The sequence below is a fragment of the Berghia stephanieae genome, chromosome 4 (genome assembly GCF_034508935.2).
Source record: "Berghia stephanieae isolate SIO BIC M18660-M18661 chromosome 4, UCSD_Bste_1.3, whole genome shotgun sequence".
NCBI lineage: Eukaryota > Metazoa > Mollusca > Gastropoda > Nudibranchia > Aeolidiidae > Berghia > Berghia stephanieae.
The window spans coordinates 19368349-19385186 of NC_088363.1; the positions used below are offsets into that span (position 1 = coordinate 19368349).

The 16838-nt window shown below is 39.1% G+C and overlaps 1 protein-coding gene across 1 annotated transcript; it reads left to right on the forward strand.

Moving 5' to 3' along the window:
- The first annotated feature begins 10819 nt into the window (after nt 1-10819).
- LOC144971715 (uncharacterized) lies at nt 10820-13063 on the forward strand. The gene has a single exon (XM_078912791.1). It carries the CDS (start codon nt 10820-10822, stop codon nt 13061-13063), a length of 2244 nt encoding a protein of 747 aa, XP_078768917.1.
- The last annotated feature ends 3775 nt before the right edge of the window (nt 13064-16838 follow it).

Below are 16838 nucleotides of genomic sequence, written 5' to 3' on the forward strand. Positions count from 1 at the left end.
GCATACATATTGTATAGTATCTAGTTCTAAATAGATAACTGATTAGAATTATATTATGATATATAAACACAATGCCAAATACAATTCCGAAGTTTCCTTATTTCAAATGAAGTAAAGCTCCAAAACACAGCCGTTTAAATAGGGCCCAAACTTTCACTTTAGTTACTTCTTCCCTCACTGGCTACCGTCGAGTAATGTAAACAACCCACCGTCAGCAACAGTGATAACAGCTGTCAAGACGGCGTGCATTGGCAATAAATTATGTCTGCAGGTAAATCTCATCGCTTTGAATTTCTCTCAGGCAGAGAGTAGTAGAAATTTCATCAAAATACTAAATTCTCTCAGCCCGTTGTGGACGCAGCATCTTTTTCATAATTTTCAAACATATATGGATACAAAGGCCAATTTTTCCTCTACAAGACGCAATTATTTTTATTTACATCATTAAATGATAAGTTTGTGTTTTGCTCTTTTGAATAATCAGAGTTTTTTATGAAATAAATATTTAAATTATAAGTTTAAGAAATATTTAAAAATTCAAAATATCAAGCCAACACTTTTTACCATCAAGTGTGAGGGATCAGAGAAAAGTAGATAAAATTATCTTTCATATGATATATACTTTATTATGTAGATTCAGGGATTTAAGAATAGACGGTGTGGAAAGGAATCTCAATAATTATTTTTGTTACCAACAAAGAGGAGAATATTTCATGATATTTTAGAAACCCAATAAAAAAAACTAGATAGTGATGATAAGAGACATTTATTTAATTTGATTTCATTGAATTTAAACGGAAATTTTAGATATTTCTTAAATTTACTTATTTAAGTTCTGTTCAGGTTATGGAGAGACACACTAAAGACGGTCATCACACCAGTACAAATGAAATATGTCGAATTTGTTGTGAAAGAGTACAGAGCCGTGCTGAGAGGATTAAAAGACTCTAGACGTTATCAACAGTTGACTATAAATATAAATATGAAATTCTGACATATTTAAATATTTCAATTTGCAAGAAATGTGTTTCACTGATACATAATTTAAAGAAATGCGATGCAGGTATTGATACCTTTGGTTCAATGAGAAAACTCTGAACAAGAAACAATACTTTATGAGGTGAATATGATCCTAATCTTTCACCAGTGATGTGCTATATGCAGTCTATATGGCACACAAATTAAAAGAGGTGCAAGTCAAGTACATGAAAAAAAGTAATGGGCATGGATATCTCAAAAATAAGGTTATGAAACTTATAAGAACTCTTTAAGATTTTCTTAGTGGTTTTGATTGTCTTTAAATGAATGTCCTTATATAACAATTTTTACTGAAATTCTTATAATTCGTTGATTCTGGGATAGATATAAGTGAATCACATTTGACTATGTTTCTGGTTTATTAAAAAATTTCTATTAAGACAATGCTGTGATTGGATTTCAATTTTACTCGTACCTTACTCAAAATTATTACTTTTACGTACAGGTGAACTGATATCTCAAAAACGCCTCAATCTACTGATATAAAATTTATATGTCTACATTATACAGATATTCAACATCATTTCCATTACTTTTGTTTTAAAATCTTAAGTGTTGAACATGCTAAAATATTGTCTTAAAGATTTTAATTTACTTAAATTTATGGATCAATTTCATGGGTTATCCCTCTTGTTTTTTAACGCCATCATAATTATGATTAAATAATCAATGAAAACTCTGTTAATAAACTGTTTGGTAGTATAAAAATATTTTTGCTACTTTTAATAACGGCAATACTACATTAGTTTGAAATTCAGAAAAAATCGATCAAAACGGCGAAAAAATTGTCTCCCTCTCTTAGTGTAAAGCTATGACTCATCATCACTAGACTGGCTAGATTTACCTGGCGAACTAAACTGAAAGCAATAAACGCCTGTGAAAACCTAATGGTAGTGATTGTAGTACTGTTAGTGAGGTGATGTGGTGTTGGTGGTGGTTGTAGTTGTAGTAGTAATAGTGATGATGATGTGGTGGTGGTGATGATTGTAGTTGTAGTAGTAGTGGTAGTGATGATGATGTGGTGGTGGTTGTAGTAGTAGTGGTAATGGTAATGATATGGTGGTGGTGGTGGTTGTAGTAGTAGTGGTCGTGATGATGATGTGGTGGTGGTGTTTGTAGTAGTAGTGGTAATGATGCGGCTATGTGGTCTAGTAGTATGACACTCGCTTCCGGATCGGAAGGTCTGGGTTCGAGCCTCGCGCTCGGCGCATAGTTGAGTCCTTGGAAAAGGCTCTTTACTCACATTCTCTCACCGTACTCAGGTGTAAAATGAGTACCTGGCCGTTAACAGAGTTGTCTTTGTCCGAAAAATTGTAATATCGCCTAACAGGCGTCATGTCCCGTCCTACATGTTAAATGTTGACCAGGGACCCATTGTAAAGCGCTTTGAGCACATTTAGTAGATATTGCACTATATAAAGCTCAATTAAAAAAAAAATATTTCAATGATGATGATATGGTGGTGGTGGTTGCAGTAGTAGTAGTGGTAGTGATGATAATGTGGTGGTGGTTGTAGTTGTAGTAGTAGTGATAGTGATGATGATGTGGTGGTGGTGTAGTAGTAGTGGTAGTGATGATGATGTGGTTGTGGTGGTTGTAGTAGTAGTTGTAATGGTGATGATATGGTGGTAGTGGTGGTTGCAGTAGTAGTGGTAGAGATGACGATGTGGTTGTGGTGGTTGTAGTAGTAGTGGTAATGGTAATGATATGGTGGTAGTGGTGGTTGTAGTTGTAGTGGTAATGGTAATGATATGGTGGTGGTTGTAGTAGTAGTGGTCGTGATGACGATGTGGTTGTGGTGGTTGTAGTAGTAGTGGTAGTGATGCTATTGTGGTGGTGGTTGTAGTAGTTGAGGTAGTGATGTGGTGGTGGTTGTAGTAGTAGTGGTGGTGGTGGTTGTGGTAGTAGTGGTAATGATGATGATATGGTGGTAGTGGTTGCAGTAGTAGTGGTAGTGATGACGATGTGGTTGTGGTGATTGTAGTAGTGGTAGTGATGATGATGTGCTGGTGGTGGTGTAGTAGTAGTGGTAGTGATAATGATGTGGGGCTGGTGGTTGTAGTAGTAGTGTTAGTGATGATATTGTGGTGGTGGTTGTAGTAGTAGATGATGTGGTGGTTGGAAAACACATTACAGGTTATTATAATACATGATTACACACATTCTCTAACTTCCTTTTTTGACAGCTTCGTTGTACCATAAATATACGCAACAGTTCTGAAACATTTTATTGTGGATTTTGATATTATTTGTTGTTTTTCTTGTGTCGTTATGTTGACATAGATACCGAATGAATGGTAATTACTACATTCTCAGCCAACAACAAAATGGCGCTGAATGCTTTCATTGGTGGACACTTTTTAGGCTTCGTACGTATTCTCATTCGTTTAATTCTATGGATATGTCAAATGAATGTAAATTATAGAATTAAACGAATGAGAATACGTACAGAGCCTAAAAAGTGTCCACCAATGAAAGCATTCAGCGCAGTGACATCATAGAGCGGGACGAATCGCCCACGAAATTTTCCGTTCTACGGGGCCGGTCGACGAGGCCGGACAACTATCCGGACAGGTGTCTTACAGTGGAATATGTAGTCTTTGGTTGTATTTATCTATCCATCTATCAATTTGTGTGTCTACATCTATCTGTCCATCCATTCATCCATACATCCATACATCCATCCATCTATCCATCTATCAATCTATCCATCTATCTATCTATCTATCTATCTATCTATCTATCTATCTATCTATCTATCTATCTATCTATCTATCTATCTATCTATCTATCTATCTATCTATCTATCTATCTATCTATCTATCTATCTATCTACTATCTATCTATCTATCTATCTATCTATCTATCTATCTATCTATCTATCTATCTATCTATCTATCTATCTATCTATCTATCTATCTATCTATCTATCTATCTATCTATCTATCTATCTATCTATCTATCTATCTATCTATCTATCTATCTATCTATCTATCTAAATGAGCCAAAGTCAAAAGGTGCCCGTCTGATACCAGTGTTAAGAAAATTTGATTTTTACTTAATTATGGGCTGTTTTCATTGGGTTAATGCTCGTAATCATTTGATAATATGAAGAAGAGATAAAATGAGATCTCAACTTATTCTGTTCAACAGAATATGAAATAAACAACTTGAAAGTCAAATTTGAATGCAGTTTGGCATGTGCTTAAAACGAGGTCAACGCATCACCTTTTTAGAAAGCATGTAGAAATTAAATGTGATGTTTTAGCTCACATGATTGAAATTTGACTAATAGTATAAAGTCAAAATTTACTTTTAAACTCAATTGCAGTATATTACATATCTGATTAAGTTTCATATAGAGTTCTTAAAAAGTTGGTATTGCTTGTGACCTTTGGTGTCATCAAACACAGCACAATACTAAGACTCGACACGAAACTTTAAAGGTCATATTTAATGGTTATAAAATGTTTTATTATGAGAAAAAAGCAGCATAGATTTTCCTTCTGAACTCAAATCTTGGAGTAAATGTATTCCGTTTTGCTGATATTGAGGTTTATTGGTTTTGGTGTCATTTGTCACAAGCAACACGGCATGCGTGAACACGTGGAAGTTTGTTTCGTTAAATGGCGATTCGCAATTTTGACCCACCCTTCTTACCAGCCTTTGAAGTGCAGCACTTTCAGTTGCCTTTCCAGCGTGGCTCCATGCAGAAAAGGTAAGTTGAACTTTGGTGTCATCGCTATTTTACATTGTCACAAGCAACACTTGATACTGGATAAAGTGCCACCAAAAAAATTTGTTTTCATCTGTTATTCTATTTACAAATATGATATTATGACATCTCATCTGAGACTGTGATTTTGACACAATTAATAATTTCCTTGTAATTCTAATTTTTTATGTTTCAGGGTTGTATGAATCAAGAAAAAGACAAAACTCAAGCTTTTGACGAATCCAGATAAATAGAAGGGTTGTCAAGAAATATTTGAGAGTAGGGTGATGTTATCGTCTGGTTACATGAATTCATTACCATGGCTGATATTTATCTAGAGTTTGTGTGACTTCTGGTACTTTTTGTGAACATTCGTGTCATTGGTTAAAATGTCACAGTTGACACTTAAGTATGAAGTTTCTAATGTATTTCTGTTTTCATGTTCTTCAAAGCTTGAAATGTCATTGAATTCCATTTTAACAGACTGTATTACATTTGTTCAGTTGCTATTCTTGATTTATTGAGGCAAAATTGCGTTCTAGTGCCGATTTTGACCCAAGTAATAGCAACAATGGTATTACTAATTTCTAAGTATATTTCCAATTTGAAAGTATTTAGTTTCTTAACATATTATTGAATTTCATTTTAGCATAATTGACTGTTGGTTTGGATGATCATCTGATTTGCGGTTATTATGCTTTTTTGACTGAAAATAATGATATAGTATGGACGAAAGTGTGATTTGGTGTTGCTTGTACATAAGTATAAGTAATGGTGTCACCGGTCTTATGTCACAAGTCACATTCAGATGCTTTATTTTCCATGTATATTTCTATTTTTGAATTTTTTGGTTTCTGAAATATTATTAAATTCCATATTTACCTGAGGTTATTACACTGGTTTGACTGAAATTAATGATATATTGTCGAAATTGCAATTTGGTATTGCTTGTGACATAAGAAATGGTGTCATCGGTCTAATGTCACAAGTGACAAAATGTCGCTAAATAAGATATCGACGGCCCGTTGATCAAACCTCTGAGGTAGTGTTTTTGCCAATCCGCTGATCTAACCTCTGATGTCAACTTCAGAGATAAGCGCGCCCTCTTATTCTTTAGTCTCAAGATGATCAAACCTCTGATGTTAGTTCAGAGTTCAAGGGAGACGGCGAAGTACTTTCAAGCAATCAAAACACGCCATGTATATGGTGTTATAGTTAGTTTTCGTGATTAGAAAGAATGATTGTGTTTTTAACTACAAAATAAATATTTCATTTTAATGTTAATAGAGTTGTATTGACATTGGACTCTATAATTTTGAGCATCCATAAATATCACAGCTGCTAAATAATTGTCAATTTCTAAAGTCACGGTGCGACTGAACTTCAAGCCTATTATCTCCCGGTTATGCTTTACTAGTAAATATAATGTACGAAATGATGATTGGGTATTGAAAAAGATAATACGCCAATCATCTGTTCTCCCTATCTCTATTAATTAAAAATATCATTAATTTAAAATAACAAAGCTCGTATTGTGATGAGGCAGGTTTGCCGAGATCGATTATTCTGGTCAACTTGTGCTTGTATTTTGGAGTCTGGTCTATAACAATCACCCTATTAATTCACGTCATCCACCTGATGCTATCCTGATATCATACCACCATTTAAACCCCTACCCATCCTGTCCAACAAACAACAAAGATCTTTTGATTTATTTTTCAAAAAAAGAAAAAGAAAAAGCTAAACAAACAAAAACAAACAAACAAACAAACAAACAAACAAACAAACAAACAAACAAACAAAAAACAACATAACTAAAAAAATAAAAATAACATTGAGCATTTATATAGGGCAATATCCAATAAACGCGGTCAGGGCACTTTGCAAAGGGTCCCTGGCCAGCAGCAATTACTAACAAGTAGGGCGGAACATGGTGCCTGTAAAGAGATATTATTATTTTCACAACAGAGACAGTGCTGTTAACGGCCTGATACTCATTTTACACCTGGGTACGGCTAGATAATGTGGTTTAAGAGTCTTTTCCAAGGACTCAGTTATGCGCCGCTCAGAGCGGGACTCGATCCCAAGACACCTTCTAATGAGGGAGAGTGTTATACCGCAAGACCACATAGATGCACTATTTTGATTATTGATGAAGTTGGATTTTTAAAAATGCCATTACACTCCAAGCAATTGAACGAAAGTTGACATTTTCACTCCATCTAACTACAATACAATTATTTTTTAAACCTCTCACATGACAGAACACGGCACTCCATACAAGCTACAGTACATTACTTGACATACAAATGCTTCCTGTCATTTGATGAAGTAACACATTAACCACAAACAGGCCAGGAATGATGGTAGCATTCCCAACTTTTACTGACATAGAGCAGTTAGTTGTGAACCAGATGTAACCATTCTGTTTGAACCGAACTGGAATCTGCTTCCCCGATCAATGAGTGATGGAAGAACAACTTCTAATGATCACCGATGCAGGTTTACACCAGTCAGAGGAAGATATCCTCAGAGAAATACAACCATCTCCAGCAGATAAAACCAACTTTGCCAAAAGATGCCCATGAATTTTACAATTTGAAACACTGATTGGCACCCCATTACGATCATTGTACTTGAGTTGTAACTTACTTAGTCTCCATTAGAAATTGATTCGTGTTAAATACAATGAAATATGGATTGTGTTTATAGTTCATGTTGAATATCCGAAAACAAAGATTGAAATTTTTACCAAACATAAAAAAATTAACCCCCCCCCCCCCCCCGCCCACAAATACACACACACACATACACACACGCACACACACACACACACACACATCACAATAAATAATATATATATATAATATATAATATATATATATATATATATATATATAATATATATATATATATATATATATATATATATATATTAAATAAATGATAGATATAATATAAAACACCTGTTCTGATTGATTCATTTACTATCTATCTGTCTATCTATCTATCTATCTATCTATCTATCTATCTATCTATCTATCTATCTATCTATCTATCTATCTTTATATCTATCTATCTATCTATCTATCTATCTATCTATATATATCTATCTATCTATCTATCTATCTATCTATCTATCTATCTATCTCTATCAATTTACTCTACTTTCATCTCACACCGTTACCCGACCATTATTTTCTTCGCCACATTAACACTTGCCATTCAATCACCCACCCAGGGATCCTCTACCTTCCAACTTTAATAATTTCCACAACAAAAAAATATCAACAACACACTATACTATATGATACTACTACTACTATCTCTACTATACTATACTACTACTATCTACTACTATCTACTATCTATACTATACTACTACTACTACTTACTATCTGTCTGTCTACTACTACTACTAATACATACACTATATCTACTTTATCTACTACTACTACTACTACTACTACTAACTATCAAATACTTACTTCTACTCTGCTACTATAAATACTACACTACTACTACTACTCACTACTACTACTACATACTACTACTACTACTACTACTACTACTACTACTAACTACTACTCTACTATATTTATTATATATTATTATTATTATTATTATTATTATTATTATTATTATTACTACTACTACTACTACTACTACTACTACTACTACTACTATCACCACTACTACTATTACTATAAGTGAGTAAGCCTCGCAGTCTGAATAACGCTTGCTGAGAATTGTGTCTTGGGCCAGAGTTTTGAGGTTGTAAAGATCTTGTTATGACTTTAGTAAATAGGGCATTGCAGTTTTTCTAAGTTCTTAAGGTATTAATTCGGTCTCATCTGAATCTAGAAATTTCTGATTTGTAGAGAAATCCTGGTTCAGGGTAGTTACTATTGATCTTGGTGGTCTCCTTACATATTTGTTGCCATATAACCACTACTAGCATTACATTTCCATCGTGTCTTTTATCTTCCATTACTTTCTAGAAAGTTTTTACCCCTCTCACATACTGATTTTTTAAATAGACAATAAAGATTCATTATTATTATTATTATTATTATTATTATTATTATTATTATTATTATTATTATTATTATTATTATTATTATTATATTATTATTATTATTATTATTATTATTATTATTATTATTATTATTATTATTATTATTGTTATGGTGTATTGTTATTATTGAGTTATTGCCCTTTGCGATAACTAACAATTTACTTCCATGAATAATACACTTAATTACATTTAGTTATTTCTAAATAATGTCACAATTGAATATATTAATAGAATACGTTATATTCGTATCATTAGTTAACTACACTTGTGCATTGACGTTATATTACATAACGTATATTTCTGTTTATGTATATTTCTATACTGCATGTTTAATATTACTAAGTCTGTGATATATTATGATTTAAAGTACTTGAATAAATAATAATTACTTGATGATTGGCAACTAAGTAGCGTCTTCCCTGTCAGTTATTTTAAGTACTGCGATTGGTACATAACAGTGGCGACGAGGATTCCAGCTGTGGGTCACATGAAATCACAGTCCTTTTAAGGACTGCCAACCCACGAAGGGGACAGCCCTGCCCTACCTCCGGACGAAGAAGGACGAGCCTTGCCCTGCCCTACCTCCGGACGAAGAGGGACGAACCTTGCCCTGGTCTGCCTCCGGACGAAGAAGGACGAGCCCTGCCCTACCTCCGGACGAAGAGGGACGAGCCTTGCCCTGCCCTACCTCCGGACGAAGAGGGACGAACCTTGCCCTGGTCTGCCTCCGGACGAAGAAGGACGAGCCCTGCCCTACCTCCGGACGAAGAGGGACGAACCTTGCCCTGGTCTGCCTCCGGACGAAGAAGGACGAGCCCTGCCCTACCTCCGGACGAAGAAGGACGAGCGTTGCCCTGGTCTGCCTCCGGACGAAGAAGGACGAGCCTTGCCCTGGTCTGCCTCCGGACGAAGAAGGACGAGCCTTGCCCTGGTCTGCCTCCGGACGAAGAAGGACGAGCCTTGCCGTGCCAGACGAGCGAGGGGGACCTGCCAGACGAGCGAGGGGGACCTGCCTGCCTTGCCGTGCCAGACGAGCGAGGGGGACCTGCCTACCCTGCCGTTCCAGACGAGCGAGGGGGATCTGCCTGCCTTGCCGTGCCAGACGAGCGAGGGGGACCTGCCTGCCTTGCAGTACAGACGAGCGAGGGGGACCTGCCTGCCTTGCAGTACAGACGAACGAGGGGGACCTGCCTGCCTTGCCGTGCCAGACAAGTGAGGGGGACCTGCCTGCCTTGCCGTGCCAGACGAGCGAGGGAGAGGACGTGACTGCTCTGCCGTGTCAGACGTACGAGGAGAAGCTGCCGTGACCTACTTATCTTGCTGTATCGGACAGCAAGGACAACTTACCACCGGAGTCGGACGTGTATGTACAGCGACGTTTCGACTTGCTGAGAGGGAAGACCGTCCATTGGCTGCTTTGGAAGAATCATCAGGACGTGACTGTCAGTCGTGACAGACGTGGAAGAATCATCAGGACGTGACTGTCAGTCGTGACAGACGTGGAAGAATCATCAGGACGTGACTGTCAGTCGTGACAGACGTGGAAGAATCATCAGGACGTGACTGTCAGTCGTGACAGACGTGGAAGAATCATCAGGACGTGACTGTCAGTCGTGACAGACGTGAAAGAATCATCAGGACGTGATTGCCTGTCGTGACAGACGTGGAAGAATCATCAGGACGTGATTGCCTGTCGTGACAGACGTGCGAGGAGTACCTGCCGTGTCGGACGGGTGACGTACTTCTTGCTGTATCGGACAGCACGGAAAACCAACCAGCGGAGTCGGACGTATCGACCTACTGACCGTCCATTGGCTGTTTTGGACGTTTTCATCAGGACAAGCCTGCCTTGCCGTGTCGGACGTGCGAGGAGGAACTGGGTCAAACGGTTGACCTACTTTTTGCTGTATCGGACAGCACGGAAAACCAACTAGCGGAGCGACGTATCGGCCTGCTGATCGTTCATTGGCTGCTTTGGACGTATCGTCATGACTACACGAGCAGCATGGACCAACGAGGAGCTCATTGGGCTATTGCGTGATCAGATGGCCCAACAACAACAGCAGGTGGAGTTGCAGCGTCAACAGATGGAAACGTTAATGGCCTTGGTGATCGATCGTCCCAAGTCGTCAGTGACCAACACCAGGTTCTGCGAGTTTGATTCAAACGCAGAGCTGTGGACGGACTATTGGTCACGTTTCCAGACGTTCGTAAAGGCCAACTCCATTCCATCGGACAGGATTGCGGAGATTTTTCTCACCAACCAATCGTGTGCCATCTTCAAGCTGCTGGCAAACCTGGCTTCACAGAGCGTTCCTCCCAAGGACGTCAACGAATTATCGATGGATGAGATCGAGCTGCACATGGTTGACCATTTCAACCCCAAAAGATTCGTTGTTCGGGAGCGTTTCAAATTCTGGACACGAACAGAAAGGAAGCCAGGGGAGACTGTCCACGAGTTAGCTGCCAGAATTCGGCAAGAGGCAGCTACATGTGATTTTGCCTCGATCAAGGACCCGTTGGACGAGGCAATGAGGACTCGATTCGTTTGCTCGATCAACAGCGAGGCTATCGTCAAAGCCTTGTTTAAAGTAAAAGACGACGAGCTGACGTTCAATCGAGCCATTCAAATCGCCGCAGAAGTGGAGGAGGCTGGAAAAGTTGCCAGAGAGACGGTCGGCACATCAAATGCCGATGTGTTTAAGTTCCAGCCCAATCGTAATCCGGCTCGTAAACTACCAACGGCGAATAACAAACCGTCTCCAAAGATCAACAGCCAATCAAAATCAACGGAGAACAGGAACCAGAAAACCCGATGCTACCGGTGCCTCGGGAACCACTCGAGTGATGCCTGCCGATTCAAGGAAGCCCTTTGCCACCACTGCGGCATTAAGGGCCACATAAAGTCTGCCTGTCGGAAGAGAAGTCAACATCAACGAGTAAAGACGGTGACAAAGGTCAATTGGAATGCGGCCCGACCTTTGTGGAAGACCTGCTACTTGAACGATGTGTCAGTCGTTTTCGAGGTTGACACTGGTTCCAGAGACAGCATCATTTCGGAAAAGACCTGGAAGAAGTTGCGACGGCCTGCACTGTCACCACCTACGTGCAAATACCGTTGTGCTTCCAACGCAGATCTTCCAGTGATTGGCGTTGCCAGCCTGTCGACCTCAACATTTCCGGAACCCGAGGGCTTGATAAGACAAAAATTTGTCGTGACAACTTTGGATCTGAATCTCCTTGGACGTACAACGATTAAAGATCTTGGACTGTCGGTGGATGCCCTCATTCATTCCAACGGCAGAGAGATTGTAAACACAGTGACGAGCGACAATAAACCTGATTGGTCACTTCAGTCGGCATTGAAACAGCTTTGCTCTGAGTTCCCAGACCTCTTCAAACAGGAGTTGGGAACCTTTAAAGACTTTGAACTGGAAGTGAAGTTCAAACCAGACGCTACTCCAGTTTTTCACCGTCCTCGGGCAGTACCCATTGCAATCCAGGAAGACTTGGACCAAGCGCTACAAGCTGGCATCTCGAAAGGCGTTTGGCAGTTGACCAAGTTCAACGATTATGGTACTCCTGTCGTACCAATAAAGAAGAAGACTGCTCCTGGACAAAACAGACCTAGCATCAGGGTCTGTGGAGATTACTCCGTGACCGTGAATCCTCAGTTGGAACCGCATCGCCATCCCATGCCTACACCTGAGGATCTGATGAGAAAGCTTGGACGTGGCTATGGATTTACAAAAATCGACCTTGCAGATGCCTACAACCAGATCTGTCTTGGACCAGAGTCGCAGAAGAGACTTGCCCTCAGCACAAACAAAGGCGTTTTACTGCAGAAGCGTCTACCGTTTGGAATTAAGTCGGCTCCTGGTTACTTCCAAGAGATTGTTGACAGATTAATCCAAGATCTGCCGGGCGTTGCTGCTTACTTGGACGACATACTCGTCAGTGGAGACAACGCTGAACAGCATCTACGTAACCTTAGAGGCCTATTTCAACGTCTGCAAGACTCGGGCCTTCGATGTAAACTCGAGAAATGTGCCTTTGCCCAACCACGGGTGGAATACCTGGACACTACTTGTCTAGAGATGGCGTCTCGAAAGGTCCAAAAGCAGATGCCATTCAAAACATGCCAGCTCCAAAGAATGTTTCCAACCTCAGATCTTTCCTTGGGCAAGTGCAATTTTACAGCAAGTTCTTGCCCAATATCTCTACAACACTAGAGCCGCTATATCGTCTGACGAAGAAAGACGTGAGATGGAAATGGGGACCGGAAGAACAGTCAGCCTTCCGGAAGATCAAGGAAATGCTTCAATCTGATACCGTACTTGCACATTTCGACCCATCGTTGGAAGTTGGAATCTCGTGTGACGCATCAGAAGTTGGCATTGGAGCTGTCCTGTTTCACCGTTACTCCGATGGCAGTGAACGACCTATCGCCAACGCATCGAAGACGATGACCGCCTGTCAGCGGAAATACAGCCAAATACAGAGAGAAGCATTGGCCATCATCTTTGCCTTGAGCAAATTTCACCAATTCTTATACGGCCGAAGATTCATTTTGGTGACAGACCACAAGCCGCTGATCTCTCTGTTTGGACCATCAAAGCCGATTCCAGCACTGGCAGCAAACAGACTGGCAAGATGGGCACTTACCTTGAGCCAGTACGATTACAAAATCGAGTTCCGGAAGACGTCGGACCACGGAAATGCCGATGCCTTGAGTCGTTTGCCATCAGGACCTGACCAAATATTCGACAAACGAGAGACCGGAGATGATTCGTCAACAATCTGCGCCATTCAGATGGTATCTCCCTCTCACCCTGATGAGCTGACGAAAGAATCCCAGGACGATCCAGTGCTATCGGCTGTCTTCAAATACTTGGAAGAAGGATGGCCAAAGAAAATGACACCCAACAAACAAGAGTCCTGGTCAGTTGGGTCGTTCAACAAAATCAAAGACTTCCTAACTTCATCGAATGGTTGCTTGTTCTATGGTGATCGTGTGGTGGTTCCGAAGAAGCTCCAAGAAAGCATTCTTCAAATACTACATCTGGGCCATTTTGGAATGCAACGAATGAAACAGCTTGCCAGAACAGCTGTATACTGGCCTGGAATCGACACAGCGATTGTCAACACCACCAGAGGATGCATGTCGTGTGCTGAGAACCAAAACATGCCTCCAAAACAGCCGGTACATCCATGGATTATGCCCGACAAACCATGGGAACGTGTCCATATCGACCATGCCGTGAATTTCAAAGGACACAACTGGCTCGTGATGGTGGATGCATACTCCAAATATCCGTGTGTCCACCAGATGACATCCATCACCACGAAGGCGACAGTTCAAAAGCTGGACGAGGATTTTGCGCATTTTGGCTACCCGCATACCATCGTCACTGATAATGCGCAGTGCTTCTCGTCAGCTGAGTTTGCCAGTTTCTGTGAGAGCCGGGGTATTCAACACCTACAAGGAGCCCCGTATCATCCAGAGACCAACGGTGCAGCTGAGAGACTGGTACAGTCATTTAAAAAGTCGCTAAGGAAGTCCAGCCTCAGTACCAGTGAGGCCTTACACGAGTTTTTGATCCAGTACCGGAGAACTCCCCTGTGCAGTGGCTATAGCCCAAGCGAACTTCTGATTGGTCGACAGATACGGGCGAAGATAGATGTGCTCCTGCCTCAAAGCCGTGTAAATCATCGCTCGTCTAGGAAAACTAAGTTCACAGTGAACAGCCAGTGCTATGCCCTGTCTTTTCGGAGGGGGCGTAGGGACAAGTGGGTGCCAGCGATTGTAGCATCAGTGATTGGAAACCGAATGTTCGATGTGAAAATCGTGCCGGATGGTCCTACTTTGAGAAGACACGTCGACCAACTGCGCACACGCCACAGTAGTTAACATAGTGGTTATATTATAATTGTGACAACGAGACTCACGTTCTTGTAACAGATTATTCCAGTGCATGGACTGTCAAATGGACTTGATATAGTGTATGTGATCACCGGACATTTGAAATAGTATTGTTCGTACGGACTTTTAAATGTTATTCGCAACGGCGGTCTTCTGGATGTGTAACATAGAATTTCAAATTAACTTTGAAATAGTGTTTTAAGCGGACTGTTACATCATGTGTGTCTATGTTAATATTTTGATGGTTAAACCTTCAGTATCCTTCAGGCTAGAAGGGAGGTGTTATGGTGTATTGTTATTATTGAGTTATTGCCCTTTGCGATAACTAATATATTTACTTCCATGAATAATACACTTAATTACATTTAGTTATTTCTAAATAATGTCACAATTGAATATATTAATAGAATACGTTATATTCGTATCATTAGTTAACTACACTTGTGCATTGACGTTATATTACATAACGTATATTTCTGTTTATGTATATTTCTATACTGCATGTTTAATATTACTAAGTCTGTGATATATTATGATTTAAAGTACTTGAATAAATAATAATTACTTGATGATTGGCAACTAAGTAGCGTCTTCCCTGTCAGTTATTTTATGTACTGCGATTGGTACATAACAATTATTATTATTATTATTATTATTATCCTATTATTATTATTATTATTATTATTATTATTATTATCCTACTATTATTATTATTATTATTATTATTATTATTATTATTATTATTTGCCTTGTCATTCCAACCACACCCCATGTACTTCATACCCACAAACTCACGCCACCTCAATATTTCATTCATATTCCAACCACCATTGAGTACATACGATACAAGTTCTACTCATTATAATCTACATCTATTTGCTTTCCATGTTCATTTGCTTATTGTTCTGCTGACTAAGGGTTTGTACCCGAAGCATCCATTGTCTGTATTGTTCCCACCCGAAGCCTCTTCATTTAATTTTCACTCTTTCGATAGTATTACTACTACGTTACCATACTCTCTTATTGACAGTGACAAAAAAAAAAAAAAAAAAAAAAAAAAAAAAAAAAATGAAAGACAATCATTTGACACGGATGACATTAGAAGTTGACATTTATAGCTCAACAACGCTATGGTTCTGCCTTATTCTTTTTTTTTATGCTACGTATTTTGTCACCAGTGATTATGATTTTATTATTTAAAAAGATAATAGATATTTTAATGTAATTTAGGATACTGGCTTTTTAATGTTGGCGTTAGTGCTGCTGTTCGTGCTATTGCTCATAAAGATAATGATGGTAATGGGGATGATGATGATGATCATCATGATGATGACGACGACGACGACGACGATGATGATGATGATGATGATAGATGATGATGATGATGATTATGATTATGATGATGATGATGATGATGATGATGATGATGATGATGATGATGATGGTACCCACGACTGATAACAAGTTATGATATAGATTTGATTTCGTAACCAACTAAGACACGTATAGAAATGTTGTCACAGTCTCATATGCAACCCTTAATTTTGATAATTTAATTTAGGTATTTTTAATTGACTCTGAATTAATGCTCCCCTTTTTACTGGGGATGTGCTGTGTACATTTCCTCGATCGATTTGAAGACAGAGGTGACAATGTAGTTGAATTGGTATAGGATGATAGCCCTCTTTGGTAGGTTGAAATCTTTTAGTCCAAAAGCACACATTGAATGTTGAGTTCTTAATAATATTATGTTAGTGACATTGCGAAAAGCACAGGTGGAAGATAAAAGACTGCTTAGTTTGGTATAGCTACTGTTTCATACACGTCTTTTCAGATTTGATATTACACAATTTCCTGGTCACTAATTTGTTACTTTGATATTTTAAAAAATAGAAATAGAGATGCCCTGATGTCCCCATACACTCAAGACCAATGTTTTTTGTTTTTTTTTTAAAAATTATGATGCAAACGAATATTTGTTCTCAGCGGAAACGCGTACCCTTGTCAAGAATATAAGCTTTAATTCTACAAGACAATTATTGGTCGAATTGTGATTTCATATGAGTGATGAACCCTCCAGTTAC

Excerpts from the sequence above, each read along its gene's own strand:
- LOC144971715 (XM_078912791.1), top strand. The coding sequence starts at position 10,820 with ATGACTACACGAGCAGCATGGACCAACGAGGAGCTCATTGGGCTATTG.